At 37.3% G+C, this 15,918-nt stretch overlaps 1 protein-coding gene across 1 annotated transcript; it reads left to right on the top strand.

Annotated features, from left to right (window-relative positions):
• The first annotated feature begins 9,381 nt into the window (after positions 1 to 9,381).
• On the top strand, positions 9,382 to 15,714 carry LOC114537249 (zinc finger protein 271-like). Its single transcript, XM_028558386.1, is given in 5 exon segments — positions 9,382 to 9,422; positions 9,589 to 9,637; positions 10,179 to 10,933; positions 11,820 to 12,233; positions 15,120 to 15,714. Coding segments are annotated over 3 exon segments (1,527 nt in total). The 5' UTR covers positions 9,382 to 9,422; positions 9,589 to 9,637; positions 10,179 to 10,415.
• The last annotated feature ends 204 nt before the right edge of the window (positions 15,715 to 15,918 follow it).

Below are 15,918 nucleotides of genomic sequence, written 5' to 3' on the forward strand. Positions count from 1 at the left end.
AACAAAATATTATGATTTATGTTGCAGATATTGCTGCAAGTGCGTAAGATATTGCTGCAAGAAACGCGGTAACAATTCTGGTGTAAAACTGAATAGAAGTGGGCAGACATCAAGCACTAAAACACCTGAACCTTATGTCATTATTGATATACTCGGCTTTGACGTAAGTTTGGCATTATTTCCTGCAACAGGGGAATAAGTCAACGGTTTAAAAGCTAATTCAAATAATTTATTTTCAACAGCCTGTTCCAGCAGATACAACTGAAGTAACTCAACGAGCAGAGAGCATAGAGTGCGTGATTGTTGAAGTCGACAACGCAGCTTACAGCCCAGCCGATAATGATGTGGTTAAAGAAGATGCACCTGAAGCAGAGGGAGAATCACATGATGATGGAGAGACCGCACAATGTGAACAACATGAAGTTACTGTTGAGCCAGAAACCATCAATAGCGAGGACGAACCTCGCAGCATTTAAGGATTAAAGACAGATCCTGAGGGAGGGAGGGATACTGAACTACCAAAATTTTAAGGAGGGGGGTGGGAACATAACTGCAGTATTAACGGACACGGATTACAGTAACATATATGTTAAATGGTATAATTTTTTCTTGTACAGTATTGATTGCAATGATATATGACATTTGATTAAAATTTTTAAAACTTTATACATGGTATCGTTGTTCGAGTTTGATCCGTTTACACCACCGTGATTTTAACTCTAATCTATATCTTAATCTCAATCAGCTAATCCTAAACCCAATGCTTTTATGCTAAAAATGCAAAACACAGGTTTACCCCAGAGACTGACAAGTCATGAAAACCATCGAGAGGGATGGGACTAGAAACAAGCCAATTAACGATTTATTAGTGACGTTATAATTTCATTACGACGTCAATAATTTCATTATAGCTTCATTGGCATGTACGATCGAGTGACATTGCAAAAATGGAGCGAGCTAAACTGTTAATAATTGTTTTCTTAGGAGTGCTGACATTCCTGTTTGAATGTCCAACCGGCAGTGTTGCTGCCAGAATCTGCCCATTGCGGGCTGAACCCGTTTATCCTGCACAGGAAAACGGCATTAACAAAAGTCTACAATGCCATTATTCTACCACATTTCGACTATTGTAGCCTTGTATGGGACAATTGCAGTGATTATTTAATTGATAAATTACAAAAATTGCAAAACAGAGCAGCACGCGTAATCACTAGTAAAACATACGAAACGAGATCACGAGATGTTTTAAAAGAACTTCACTGGCAACCCCTGAAAGAACGCTTTAAACGAAAGAAATTAATTTTTACGCACAAGATTAGGAATGACAAAATGCCAAGTACCATAACGAATATGTTTGATATTAAAACAAACTCAAGGTATAACCTCCGTAGCAACAACCGAGATTTCAGCCTTGATAAACCTAATACAAATTTCATGAAAAAAAGCATGAGCTATGCAGCTGCTTCGGCCTGGAATAATTTACCCCCAGAGGCTAAAGACCCAGGCTTGAGTAGCCAGAAGTTTAGATCAATTCTCGGTCACTATTCTCTAGAATGATAAACATTTCCGACGCCTATTGTACTTACTTAAGTAACTGGTAATTTATTTGTATATATTTGTATAGTATAGTGTGTTTTTAACTTGTAAACGAACGGCCTCGTGAAAATCAGGTGCGTAAGAGCCCTGAAGAGCTACCGTTCTAAAATATTTTTAAATAATAAATAATAATAATAATTTTGCGGTGCGCGTGTGCGCGCCCGTTCTTTGGGAAGAATTGTCGCTACAAACGTAAGATGAATACAGCAATTTCTTGTGTTCTTTCAGAGTTCTTTTATAATAACATCATTATTTCTTTTAGAGCAAAATGGAACCATTGCGCTGAACGCGACAAGACTGACCAAGGAGTCGGTGTTGATGAAATGGAAAGAAAATGCCGAGCCGAATGAAGGGCGAAGATACTTGATATCTGTTCGCAAAGTTGAGTACAAACTCTCAACTGTCAAACTTCATAAATGGCAGAAGGCATCTATCGAGTACATGGAACCTAACAACACCCTGTTCAAGTCTCAACAAGAGAGAGAATCAAGCGACGACCTCAGTGCGAAGGAAATGTATACTGACTATACTGCTGTTCTTCGACTGCCAGGGACGTCCTCATACGAGGTCAAGATCACTACTCTCTCGGACGCTGGAACCGTTGGAAACCATGTTGGGTCAACATCTGCAATCTTTGATGCTTCGGACGCTTTTGTGAATGGTGAGTGGGAATGATTTGGAAGCAAAACTAAAGATTTGGATTTACTGTTCCTCAAAACTTTTGAAAAATTATTTTTTTCAGGAACAATGCTGGGCATTTCAGAGAAAATGGACCAATTTAAGAACTATCTTTTTCAAAGCTTTGAGGACGGCTGCGCTTTTAAAGGAATGGTAATCGGTGTTGTTGTTGGAACTCTTGCAACACTGATTATCATAACCATGGTATATGTCCTCAGCAGGTATTAACAGCAAGCACCTTGAAGTGACAGGAAAGAAAACAAACCCCAACCAATGGCAACGTGTAGTTTAACAAAATATTATGATTTATGTTGCAGATATTGCTGCAAGTGCGTAAGATATTGCTGCAAGAAATGCGGTAACAATTCTGGTGTAAAACTGATTAGAAGTGGGCAGACATCAAGCACTAAAACACCTGAACCTTATGTCATTATTGATATACTCGGCTTTGACGTAAGTTTGGCATTATTTCCTGCAACAGGGGAATAAGTCAACGGTTTAAAAGCTAATTCAAATAATTTATTTTCAACAGCCTGTTCCAGCAGATACAACTGAAGTAACTCAACGAGCAGAGAGCAAAGAGTGCGTGATTGTTGAAGTCGACAACGCAGCTTACAGCCCAGCCGATAATGATGTGGTTAAAGAGGATACACCTGAAGCAGAGGGAGAATCACATGATGATGGAGAGACCGCACAATGTGAACAACATGAAGTTACTGTTGAGCCAGAAACCATCAATAGCGAGGACGAACCTCGCAGCATTTGAGGATTAAAGACAGATCCTGAGGGAGGGAGGGATACTGAACTACCAAAATTTTAAGAAAGGGGGTGGGAACATAACTGCAGTATTAACGGACACGGATTACAGTAACATATATGTTAAATGGTATAAATTTTTTCTTGTACAGTATTGATTGCAATGATATATGACATTTGATTAAAATTTTGAAAACTTTATACATGGTGTCGTTGTTCGAGTTTGATCCGTTTACACCACCGTGATTTTAACTCTAATCTATATCTTAATCTCAATCAGCTAATCCTAAACCCAATGCTTTTATGCTAAAAATGCACAACAGAGGTTTACCCCAGAGACTGACAAGTCATGAAAACCATCGAGAGAGATGGGACTAGAAACAAGCCAATTAACGATTTATTAGTGACGTTATAATTTCATTACGACGTCATTAATTTCATTATAGCTTCATTGGCATGTACGATCGAGTGACATTGCAAAAATGGAGCGAGCTAAACTGTTGATAATTGTTTTCTTAGGAGTGCAGACATTCCTGTTTGAATGTCCAACCGGCAGTGTTGCTGCCAGAATCTGCCCATTGCGGGCTGAACCCGTTTATCCTGCACAGGAAAACGGCATTTTGCGGTGCGCGTGTGCGCGCCCGTTCTTTGGGAAGAATTGTCGCTACAAACGTAAGATGAATACAGCAATTTCTTGTGTTCTTTCAGAGTTCTTTTATAATAACATCATTATTTCTTCTAGAGCAAAATGGAACCATTGCGCTGAACGCGACAAGACTGACCAAGGAGTCGGTGTTGATGAAATGGAAAGAAATGCCGAGCCAATGAAGGGCGAAGATACTTGATATCTGTTCGCAAAGTTGAGTACAAACTCTCAACTGTCAAACTTCATAAATGGCAGAAGGCATCTATCGAGTACATGGAACCTAACAACACCCTGTTCAAGTCTCAACAAGAGACAGAATCAAGCGACGACCTCAGTGCGAAGGAAATGTATACTGACTATACTGCTGTTCTTCGACTGCCAGGGACGTCCTCATACGAGGTCAAGATCACTACTCTCTCGGACGCTGGAACCGCTGGAAACCATGTTGGGTCAACATCTGCAGTCTTTGATGCCTCGGACGCTTTTGTGAATGGTGAGTGGGAATGATTTGGAAGCAAAACTAAAGATTTGGATTTACTGTTCCTCAAAACTTTTGAAAAATTATTTTTTTCAGGAACATGCTGGGCATTTCAGAGAAAATGGACCAATTTAAGAACTATCTTTTTGAAAGCTTTGAGGACGGCTGCGCTCTTAAAGGAATGGTAATCGGTGTTGTTGTTGGAACTCTTGCAACACTAATTATCATAACCATGGTATATGTCCTCAGCAGGTATTAACAGCAAGCACCTTGAAGTGACAGGAAAGAAAACAAACCCCAACCAATGGCAACGTGTAGTTTAACAAAATATTATGATTTATGTTGCAGATATTGCTGCAAGTGCGTAAGATATTGCTGCAAGAAACGCGGTAACAATTCTGGTGTAAAACTGAATAGAAGTGGGCAGACATCAAGCACTAAAACACCTGAACCTTATGTCATTATTGATATACTCGGCTTTGACGTAAGTTTGGCATTATTTCCTGCAACAGGGGAATAAGTCAACGGTTTAAAAGCTAATTCAAATAATTTATTTTCAACAGCCTGTTCCAGCAGATACAACTGAAGTAACTCAACGAGCAGAGAGCATAGAGTGCGTGATTGTTGAAGTCGACAACGCAGCTTACAGCCCAGCCGATAATGATGTGGTTAAAGAGGATGCACCTGAAGTAGAGGGAGGATCACATGATGATGGAGAGACCGCACAATGTGAACAACATGAAGTTACTGTTGAGCCAGAAACCATCAATAGCGAGGACGAACCTCGCAGCATTTAAGGATTAAAGACAGATCCTGAGGGGGGAGGGATTCTGAACTACCAAAATTTTAAGGAGGGGGGTGGGAACATAACTGCAGTAATAACGGACATGGATTACAGTAACATATATATTAAATGGTATAAATTTTTTTGTACAGTATTGATTGCAATGATATATGACATTTGATTAAAATTTTTAAAACTTTATACATGGTATCGTTGTTCGAGTTTGATCCGTTTACACCACCGTGATTTTAACTGTAATCTTTACACCACCGTGATTTTAACTGTAATCTTTATCTTAATCTCAATCAGCTAATCCTAAACCCAATGCTTTTATGCTAAAAATGCACAACAGAGGTTTACCCCAGAGACTGACAAGTCATGAAAACCATCGAGAGGGATGGGACTAGAAACAAGCCAACGATTTATTAGTGACGTTATAATTTCATTACGACGTCAATAATTTCATTATATCTTCATTGGCATGTACGAGTGACATTGCAAAAATGGAGCGAGCTAAACTGTTGATAATTGTTTTCTTAGGAGTGCTGACATTCCTGTTTGAATGTCCAACCTGCCAGAATCTGCCCATTGCGGGCTGAACCCGTTTATCCTGCACAGGAAAACGGCATTTTGCGGTGCGCGTGTGCGCGCCCGTTCTTTGGGAAGAATTGTCGCTACAAACGTAAAATGAATACAGCAATTTCTTGTGTTCTTTCAGAGTTCTTTTATAATAACATCATTATTTCTTTTAGAGCAAAATGGAACCATTGCGCTGAACGCGACAAGACTGACCAAGGAGTCGGTGAGATCATTCAAATTGATATTTGATCACATTTTGATATACTGTGTATAATGATTTATTTTGAAGGCAGGGCTGTAGGAAGACCACTTAATTGGAGTTTGTATATTCATATATTCATATGTTTACATATGATACATCAGGAGGAAAGTGATTGAGGCTGCGGGGTAAAAAAAATTTTGTTCTAGATTAAGAGCTATTTTTATACATTTAAAACATTTGCGCCATATTTTAGATATCATACACCAGTTGATCGGTTTGCCCAGATTAGCACAGACACAGTTGTTTGAAGCAGTATTGTCCATATATAGTCGGTCTAAAACGAGAACCTTTTACTGATCACATGATGTTCAGTAGTAATATGTGGACTATAGGTTTATCCCAAAAATATCCTCGAAAACCCGATTAATAAATTTGTTTCTTAGTCAGTCGATTTGTTTCTTAGTCAGTGGAAACTCAATTGTCCTATTTATCTGTTAACCAATTTTCTTACAGCAATCTTGTTTTTCACGACATGAGTAATATTTTGTCTTATGGTCTATATTTTCTTCTCTAATCATCATTTGTAACTCGAAGAGTTCACATCATTCTGGAACAGCAACGTGCGATCAAATGAAACGAAAATATCAAATACGAACCTGAGACTTGTCTGAAACACTTTCAGGAGTAAGATAACCTGAATGGACGTTGATCGGTCGATAGATTTGCTCTATTTCCAAACTTGTGTAACTGATTGCAAACCACGTTTAATGTTGTTCTCAAAACAGCTCGCAATTCCAAGTAATTATACTGTTGATACCAGGAATTTATATGAAGAGAATAAGGTACTTATCAGGGGTTTCCCCACATACAAGACAGGGGGATTTTCCCTCGGCAGATTCTTTAACCAGCTAATATATATCAATCAACCATCAATTAGTCATATATAAAAGTATTCAATACATATACCGTCATGCAATCGTTACATGATATGTCTGAGTGTAATTAATAAGCTTTTAGAATACTGCACATAAATACTGCATGTAGGCAACACGCCAGCAAATTAAGGTGCAATCTCTGATCGCTCTTCGGAGTTAATTAGTGTATAGATAACATTTAAATGTTTTCTGTTCAGTTATAGATGCGCTCATGCACTGTATGACGTCATTTGTAATATAACAAAAAATTGACCAGGAGCCGTTTACATAATAAAATTGAAACAATTATGTATATTATGTATAAGTAAAAGACCAAATGCAAAATATTTGTTGCTGGTCACATCTGTTCCTGGTTTGTGGAGACCTGACCACAGAACTACTTATACGTCGCATGAAAACGATGAACTACCAGACAGTCCAGTCGGGTTTGCCCATTGGTTCTGCTCATAACAATGTGGGGACTGCAAAATTGACAGTTGCCTAGATTTCGTATTTTTTCTGGACTATCGACTATAGCTCATATTATTTTAAAACCATAACGAACAAATAACAAGATGAGATAGCAATTTGTCGTATTTCAAACTGAAAATATAACAATGTAAGCAAACCTGAATCCTTGCGCTTCGATTTATCTCCTAACCTGCAAGCTAACGATATAATTTAGAACAAGAGAAAATAACAAGAATGCTGATCAGTTATTTTCTGGTTTCAAATGATTTTATTTATTACTGATATAATACACGAGGCTTTAGTTACACCTGCTGACCTGCAGTGCGTTTCAGGTCAGAACCATAAGGGACAATTAGTTTTGCACTAATCATCCACTTCAGAAACTCATTCGTACTGAGAAATAATGACATCACATTCATAAGGTTTCTCTCCAGTGTGTGTTCTTTGATGACTAACCAAATGATTAGCCTGTGAAAATCTTTTCTTACAAACATCATATTCATAAGGTTTCTCTCCAGTATGCGTTCTTTGATTTTTAACCAAATCACTGCCACGTGAAAATCTTTTCTTACAAACATCGCATTGATAAGGTTTCTCTGCAGTGTGTGTTCTTTGGTGAATAACCAAATCACTATACCATGTGCACGTGAAAATCTTTTCTTACAAACATCACATTGATAAGGTTTCTCTGCAGTGTGTGTTCTTTGATGTTTAACCACAACACAAGACTCTTTGGGAAGTTTTAAATCCATCTCATAAATCGGCGCAATAATGAAACCAAGATTGACTCTTTAACTGTTCAAAATCAATTTCAAAATGGTCAATATGGTCTCCACGTGCTGCTGCGCTGGAGTATAATAAAATTTATTACAAAACCGCTGAGACTGAGCTCCGTGCTCCTCCGCCCCTCCAACTCCCCCCATGCCTATCCCCCAAGTGAAGAAGTTATGTACACATAGCTAAACATTTCTCATGACGTCAACGCGTAAAGCCTGATCTTACACGAAGTTTGATTGGCTCGGTAAAGCAAACTAGCCAATCAAAGTTCGTGTAACATCGTGTAACCGGGTTTGACGACGCTAGATGAAAGCTCTATTCTCCATCATCTAGAAGTAGTTGTTTTATAAAGTGCAGCTAATATTGCCAATGTTATAGATGTAAATTTAAATTTTCGATAAAGGAAAAGGAAGAAAGAAGCAAAAAATTCAAAGCTCTTCGGGAGAAGGAAGATGTTCTCTGCAAGAGACTGGCCTTGCCTCCACAAGATACGTCTATTGGAGAGATACCTACATCGAAACAAGTAAAAGAGATTAAATCTAATATAAAATACATGGAAACCCAGCTGGTATTCTTGTGTGGTGATGCAGTTATGGTAGAAGGCTTCAATGTCAGGGAGAAAGGATTTTGAGGGACTTATATAGATCAGGGGACTATAATTGAAAGTGAAACACTGAATAAAACATTGCAAAGCAATGAGTACTAGACTGGTCGGCTAGTATCAGTAGCAATAGTTAGCACTCAGTCAGACTAGCAATACTGCAACGATCAACTGACATTGAGGAAGGTGGAAAGTAAAACACTGGATAGAACATTGCAAAGAGGTAAGTTCTAAACTAGTCAGGCTATAGTATTAGACAATTAGTAGCAACAGTTTGACTTGCGGTAATGCAAAGAACAAATATTACACCTGTAGCCTAGCACTAACGCTCTATCGTACTTGATAAAACCCAAAAGAATGTTGCATCTTATTCATGCAGGCACAAGCTCGAATTCATTTTCAAGATGCTCGTGAGAAAATCCTAAGACTTTGGAAAGAACTAGAAATTGATGAAATGACAACTAAATTTGCAGAAATTTCCACAGAAAATTCACAAGAAACCTATGTTTTATCAAAAGAAAACTTGATACAGTTGAAAGAACATTTAGTCGAGGTAAACTTTCATACACTTTGTTTTCGCTGTTATAAGGAGGTAAAAATGCAGAAAATTGATTGTTTGTTTAGCTTGAAAAACGTCAAAAGAGCAACCATCAACAGCGTATAGAATTGATGAAAAAACTGAAGAGATTGTGGATGAAGTTGGAAATTAACGAAAAGGACCAGTGTGCATTTGAACAAAACTGTGTTGGTTTCAGACCATCAGCCATTCAAAAAGTAATGTGAAAACGCGGACAGATCTTGAAGTTTTTGTCTATCTAGAATGCAGAGGCATCCTAAACAAGCGTGTATGTATTACTTTTGTTATTTAGTTATAAGATGAAGTGGATAAGTATGAATGTAGGAAATTGAAGTACACAGAGAAATTTATTCTTGGCTGAAGGTTCGTCTTTCTTGATTTTTCAATAAGTTGCAAGCTATTGCATTAATTGGACAACCAAACTGAAAGCTTTTTTATAGCTTCATATAGTAAGCGATAATATTTTAAACAACTGATTCCGCGCATAAAACGTTATTTTACTCATTCAGAACATTTTTTCAAATTTAAGCGGTAAAGTGAGAGAAAGAATTCAAATGTTTGTTAGTTCGCATCAACCAGTTAAGTAATATAGATTTTTTTAATTTCCTTTCACGTGTTTTTTTCTGCGCCAGTGAATTCTGGTTCTGCGCATGCAGCCCACTGATCTGTTAATACACTGGATGTAGGAAATATAACCACGGAAATCCGTTTAGTTTAATTGATGTAATTTTTCGTTCTTCAATGATTACAAATCGGATCGCATCGGTCGTGGTGCATTAGAGGTATGCTTGAAATGTTTACAGGGTGTCTCAAAAAACGAAAACTATTAAAATCACCCATAATAATGTAATTGTTAGAGTTTGAATGCCTAAGCACTCTGTTGGGATAATATCCACAACATGAATAAGAAATTTTGTTTAGTCTCAAATGTTTCCACGCAGGAGACTAAAATGACGTACAATAGCGCTTCAATTTCCGCCATCTTTGGCTTCACTTTTTGGCCTCACGGAAGTCTAATCACCTTTTTTCGATAACGATTGATAGTCCAGTGTAAATTATAGGTCAGTGTTCAAAAGAACAGCGCCAGCGGATTCCGTAATCACTTTCGTTATACTTTAGCGCGCAACGTGAAGATTTCAAACAGCAAGGAGCTTGGATTTCAATCAAACTAAAAACACCCAAAACGTATTCTCTTGTCTCGATTATTTTCGTTTCACAAAAGTCAAGACATCTCTACATACGTATTAACACTTTGTGTAAATACTGAGGGATATAACTCGTGCAAAATCGAGTATTCAGAAGTTAGGATTCGACGTCGCTTGGTCGGCTTGGATTATTCAGAGTGAGGCTGAGGCAATGAGCAGCTTGAATCCTGCAAGAAGAGAAAGAACACACAAACTTCATGAATGCGATGTTTGTGAGAAAGGATTTTCACATGGTAGTCATTTGGTTAGCCATCAAAGAACACACACTGGAGAGAAACCTTATGCATGTGATGTTTGTAAGAAGAGATTTTCATGTGGTTATCAATTAGTTAGACATCAAAGAACACACACTGGAGAGAAACCTTATGAATGTGATATTTGTAAGAAGAGATTTTCACAGGCTACTAATTTGGTTAGTCATCAAAGAACACATACTGGAGAGAAACCTTATGAATGTGATGTTTGTAAGAAACGATTTTTACAGAGTAGTAATTTGTTGAGCCATAAAAGAACACACACCGGAGAGAAACCTTATGAATGTGATGTTTGTAAGAAGAGATTTTCACAGGGTAGTCATTTGGTTAGACATCAAAGGACACACACTGGAGAGAAACCTTATGAATGTGATGTTTGTAAGAAGAGATTTTCACAGAAAGGTAATATGCTTACGCATCAACCAGTTAAGTAATATAGATTTTTTTAATTTCCTTTCACGTGTTTTTTTCTGCGCCAGTGAATTCTGGTTCTGCGCATGCAGCCCACTGATCTGTTAATACACTGGATGCAGGAAATATAACTACGGAAATCCGTTTAGTTTAATTGATGTAATTTTTCGTTCTTCAATGATTACAAATCGGATCGCATCGGTCGTGGTGCATTAGAGGTATACTTGAAATGTTTACAGGGTGTCTCAAAAAACGAAAACTATTAAAATCACCCATAATAATGTAATTGTTAGAGTTTGAATGCCTAAGCACTCTGTTGGGATAATATCCACAACATGAATAAGAAATTTTGTTTAGTCTCAAATGTTTCCACGCAGGAGACTAAAATGACGTACAATAGCGCTTCAATTTCCGCCATCTTTGGCTTCACTTTTTGGCCTCACGGAAGTCTAATCACCTTTTTTCGATAACGATTGATAGTCCAGTGTAAATTATAGGTCAGTGTTCAAAAGAACAGCGCCAGCGGATTCCGTAATCACTTTCGTTATACTTTAGCGCGCAACGTGAAGATTTCAAACAGCAAGGAGCTTGGATTTCAATCAAACTAAAAACACCCAAAACGTATTCTCTTGTCTCGATTATTTTCGTTTCACAAAAGTCAAGACATCTCTACATACGTATTAACACTTTGTGTAAATACTGAGGGATATAACTCGTGCAAAATCGAGTATTCAGAAGTTAGGATTCGACGTCGCTTGGTCGGCTTGGATTATTCAGAGTGAGGCTGAGGCAATGAGCAGCTTGAATCCTGCAAGAAGAGAAAGAACACACAAACTTCATGAATGCGATGTTTGTGAGAAAGGATTTTCACATGGTAGTCATTTGGTTAGCCATCAAAGAACACACACTGGAGAGAAACCTTATGCATGTGATGTTTGTAAGAAGAGATTTTCATGTGGTTATCAATTAGTTAGACATCAAAGAACACACACTGGAGAGAAACCTTATGAATGTGATATTTGTAAGAACAGATTTTCACAGGCTACTAATTTGGTTAGTCATCAAAGAACACATACTGGAGAGAAACCTTATGAATGTGATGTTTGTAAGAAACGATTTTTACAGAGTAGTAATTTGTTGAGCCATAAAAGAACACACACCGGAGAGAAACCTTATGAATGTGATGTTTGTAAGAAGAGATTTTCACAGAGCAGTAATTTGCTTACACATGAAAGAAAACGCATTCGAGAGAAACCTTATGAATGTGATGTTTGTAAGAAGGAATTTTCTTATGGTAGTAGTCTGTTCATACATATAAAAAAAACACACACTGGAGAGGAGTAAAAACCTAGGAACAGAGAATCTGTTGAAATAGACTTTTTTGGCAATTTCAAAAAACATAAAGAATGCACACTATCTAGAGAGATGTCATTGAGAAGTTCAGATTTTCAAAACAGCATAACACTCATAAAATGAATGAAGACTTTCATTTATCTTGTGATCGATGGAATGGCAAACCAATAATTAACCTTACCAGAAGTAGAACTGAAAAATATTTTTGGAGAACATAACATGGTATGGTAACATTAATATTAACAAGATAGATTTAGCTTTTACAATACTTCTGCTCATATTTTTGGTTTCAAGAATTTCAAGAAACTTCAGGGAGCCACCTTAAGCTTTGTGTGTTCATAACAATAAACAATATTATATTTTTTGATATTGTAAGTTATGGTAGACATTTCAGAACATAGTGTTATGTTGTAAGTTTTTGTGGTATATTTGTCTTTGAATTATAAAATTACAAGTATTCTAACTAGAAAGCAATGAGCTCCACCAAAGTGACCAAACGCGGAAAGCCTGATGTTTGATTGGTTTCGCAAAGCTAACGAGAGCCAATCAAACTTTCTGTTAGCCTCATGTATGCCTACCGGATGCGTTATTCCGTATTTCTTTGATTGCAGTCTCAAATACACTACCAGACGCATTGACATAAGAAATAAATTAAAAACCGCACCTGGTCCAGGTTTACAACAAATACGTCCCATCGAGTTGATAGTCCAGCGTGAAATATAGGTCAGAGTGTTGGAAAAAGAACAGCGGATTCCGTAATCACTTTCATTATACTCTAGCGCGCAACGTGAAGATTTCAAACAGCAAGGAGCTTGTATTTCAATCAAACTAAAAACAATTATAATAACTTGTAGGTACACCACGTAAGTATTAAATACTGCAAAGCTTTCGGTCCGTTAACCCGGACCTTCATCAGTGCAATTACTTGAATACACGTTTGCGCGTCACTTAAATATCATGTTAGTCGTGATTAGTTTGCTCGCGCTATTAATTAAACCGTTTCATTTAATTAAGTTCTAATCAATGCGCGCGCCCTAGACAAGTATTTGACTAAGAGACACCGAAAAGAGCACGCCACGTACTATTAAGTGGCTTTCCCTCTTGGACGATAGTTTGATGTTTATAAATTTCAATAGATTCTCTCATTTTACGAGAGACAGTAAACTTATCGTTTGCTAAAATGGTAGCATCGTTCCATTTAATGCGATGATCATAAGTCCACGCATGGTGAGCTACTGCAGACTTATCCAGTTTACCTTTCTCGCAGTTCGTCTTATGTTCTTTAAGACGTATTGAGAGATTTCTACCGGTTTCTCCAATGTAAACCAAACCACATTCACATGGAAATGCGGTACACACCAGGTTTAATAGTATACACCCTTCAATTAAATTCACATTAGAAATACAGAAAGATAACTCTATATCTTTCTCGCAGTTCGTCTTATGTTCTTTAAGACGTATTGAGAGATTTCTACCGGTTTCTCCAATGTAAACCAAACCACATTCACATGGAATGCGGTACACACCAGGTTTAATAGTATACACCCTTCAATTAAATTCACATTAGAAATACAGAAAGATAACTCTATATCTTTCTTAGATATCTTATTTGATGTAAAAGAGAACGGGACTTTGGGCCATAAAGTTTATAGAAAACCAACACACACTGACAGATATCTGAATTATAGTTCATTTCACCATCCTAGCATTAAAAGATCAGTATGCAAAACATTAATCAACCGTGCCAAAACAATTTGTGATTCAAATAGCATTGACTCAGAGTTAAAGCATTTGAAGGATGTTCTGCACATGAATGGTTATCCTAAGAAATTCATAGAACATGCTATGAATGAACAGCAAAGACAGAGGCAAGACACGGAATATCTATCCTCTGTCTGTTTACCATATATTGGCCCAGCTTCATATAAAATCGTTAGGATTTTAAAAGAAGTTGGAATACAAGTTTACCATTCTAGCAATAACAAATTGTTTCGCGCTCTTTACACACACAAGGATGGCGTCGATGAACAACAGAAACCTGGTGTGTACCGCATTCCATGTGAATGTGGTTTGGTTTACATTGGAGAAACCGGTAGAAATCTCTCAATACGTCTTAAAGAACATAAGACGAACTGCGAGAAAGGTAAACTGGATAAGTCTGCAGTAGCTCACCATGCGTGGACTTATGATCATCGCATTAAATGGAACGATGCTACCATTTTAGCAAACGATAAGTTTACTGTCTCTCGTAAAATGAGAGAATCTATTGAAATTTATAAACATCAAACTATCGTCCAAGAGGGAAAGCCACTTAATAGTACGTGGCGTGCTCTTTTCGGTGTCTCTTAGTCAAATACTTGTCTAGGGCGCGCGCATTGATTAGAACTTAATTAAATGAAACGGTTTAATTAATAGCGCGAGCAAACTAATCACGACTAACATATAAGTGACGCGCAAACGTGTATTCAAGTAATTGCACTGATGAAGGTCCGGGTTAACGGACGAAAGCTTTAAGTATTTATACTTTTGTACCTAATTATAAGTCGCCATGCAATCATACAAGAAAATTATAAACTAAAAACAGTCAAAACGTATTCTCTTGTCTCGGTTATTTTCGTTTCAAAAAAGCCAAGATATCTCTACATACGTATTAACACTGCGTAAATACTGAGGGATATAACTCGTCGAAAATCTAGTATTCAGAAGTTAGGATTTGACGTCGCTTGGATTGTTCAGAGTGAGGCTGAGGCAATGAGCAGCTTGAATCCTGCAAGAAGAGAAAGAACACACAAACTTCATGAATGTGATGTTTGTAAGAAAAAATTTTCATATGGTAGTCATTTGGTTATACATCAAAGAACACACACTGGAGAGAAACCTTATGAATGTGATGTTTGTAAGAAGAGATTTTCACATGGTAGTAGTTTGGTTAGGCATCAAAGAACACACACTGGAGAGAAACCTTATGAATGCGATGTTTGTGAGAAACGATTTTTACTCAATAGTAATTTGTTGAGCCATAAAAGAACACACACTGGAGAGAAACCTTATGAATGTGATGTTTGTAAGAAGAGATTTTCACATGGTGGTAGTTTGGTTACACATCAAAGAAAACACACTGGAGAGAAACCTTATGAATGTGATATTTGTAAGAAGAGATTTTCACAGGCTGCTAGTTTGGTTAGTCATCAAAGAACACACAGTGGAGAGAAACCTTATGAATGTTACATTTGTAAGAAGAGATTTTCACAGGCTGGTAATTTGGTTAGACATCAAAGAACACACACTGGAGAGAAACCTTATGAATGTGATGTTTGTAAGAAGAGATTTGTATGAGGTAGTCATTTGGTTGCTCATCAAAGAACACACACTGAAGAGAATTCTTATGATATGATGTTTGCAAGAAGAGATTCTTACGGCATAGTAAATTGATTAGTCATCCTAGGACACACACTGGAGAGAACCTTATGAATGTGATTTTTGTAAGAAGACATTTTCACATTGTAGTGATTTTGTTCGTCATCAAAGAACACACACTAGAGAAAAACCTTATCAATGTGATGTTTGTGAGAAGAAATTTTCACGTGGTAGTAATTTGGTTACTCATCAAAGGACACACTCTGAAGACAAACTTTA

Source organism: Dendronephthya gigantea, unplaced genomic scaffold (assembly GCF_004324835.1).
Source record: "Dendronephthya gigantea isolate DGI-Jeju-01 unplaced genomic scaffold, DenGig_1.0 000154F, whole genome shotgun sequence".
Classification (NCBI taxonomy): domain Eukaryota; kingdom Metazoa; phylum Cnidaria; class Anthozoa; order Malacalcyonacea; family Nephtheidae; genus Dendronephthya; species Dendronephthya gigantea.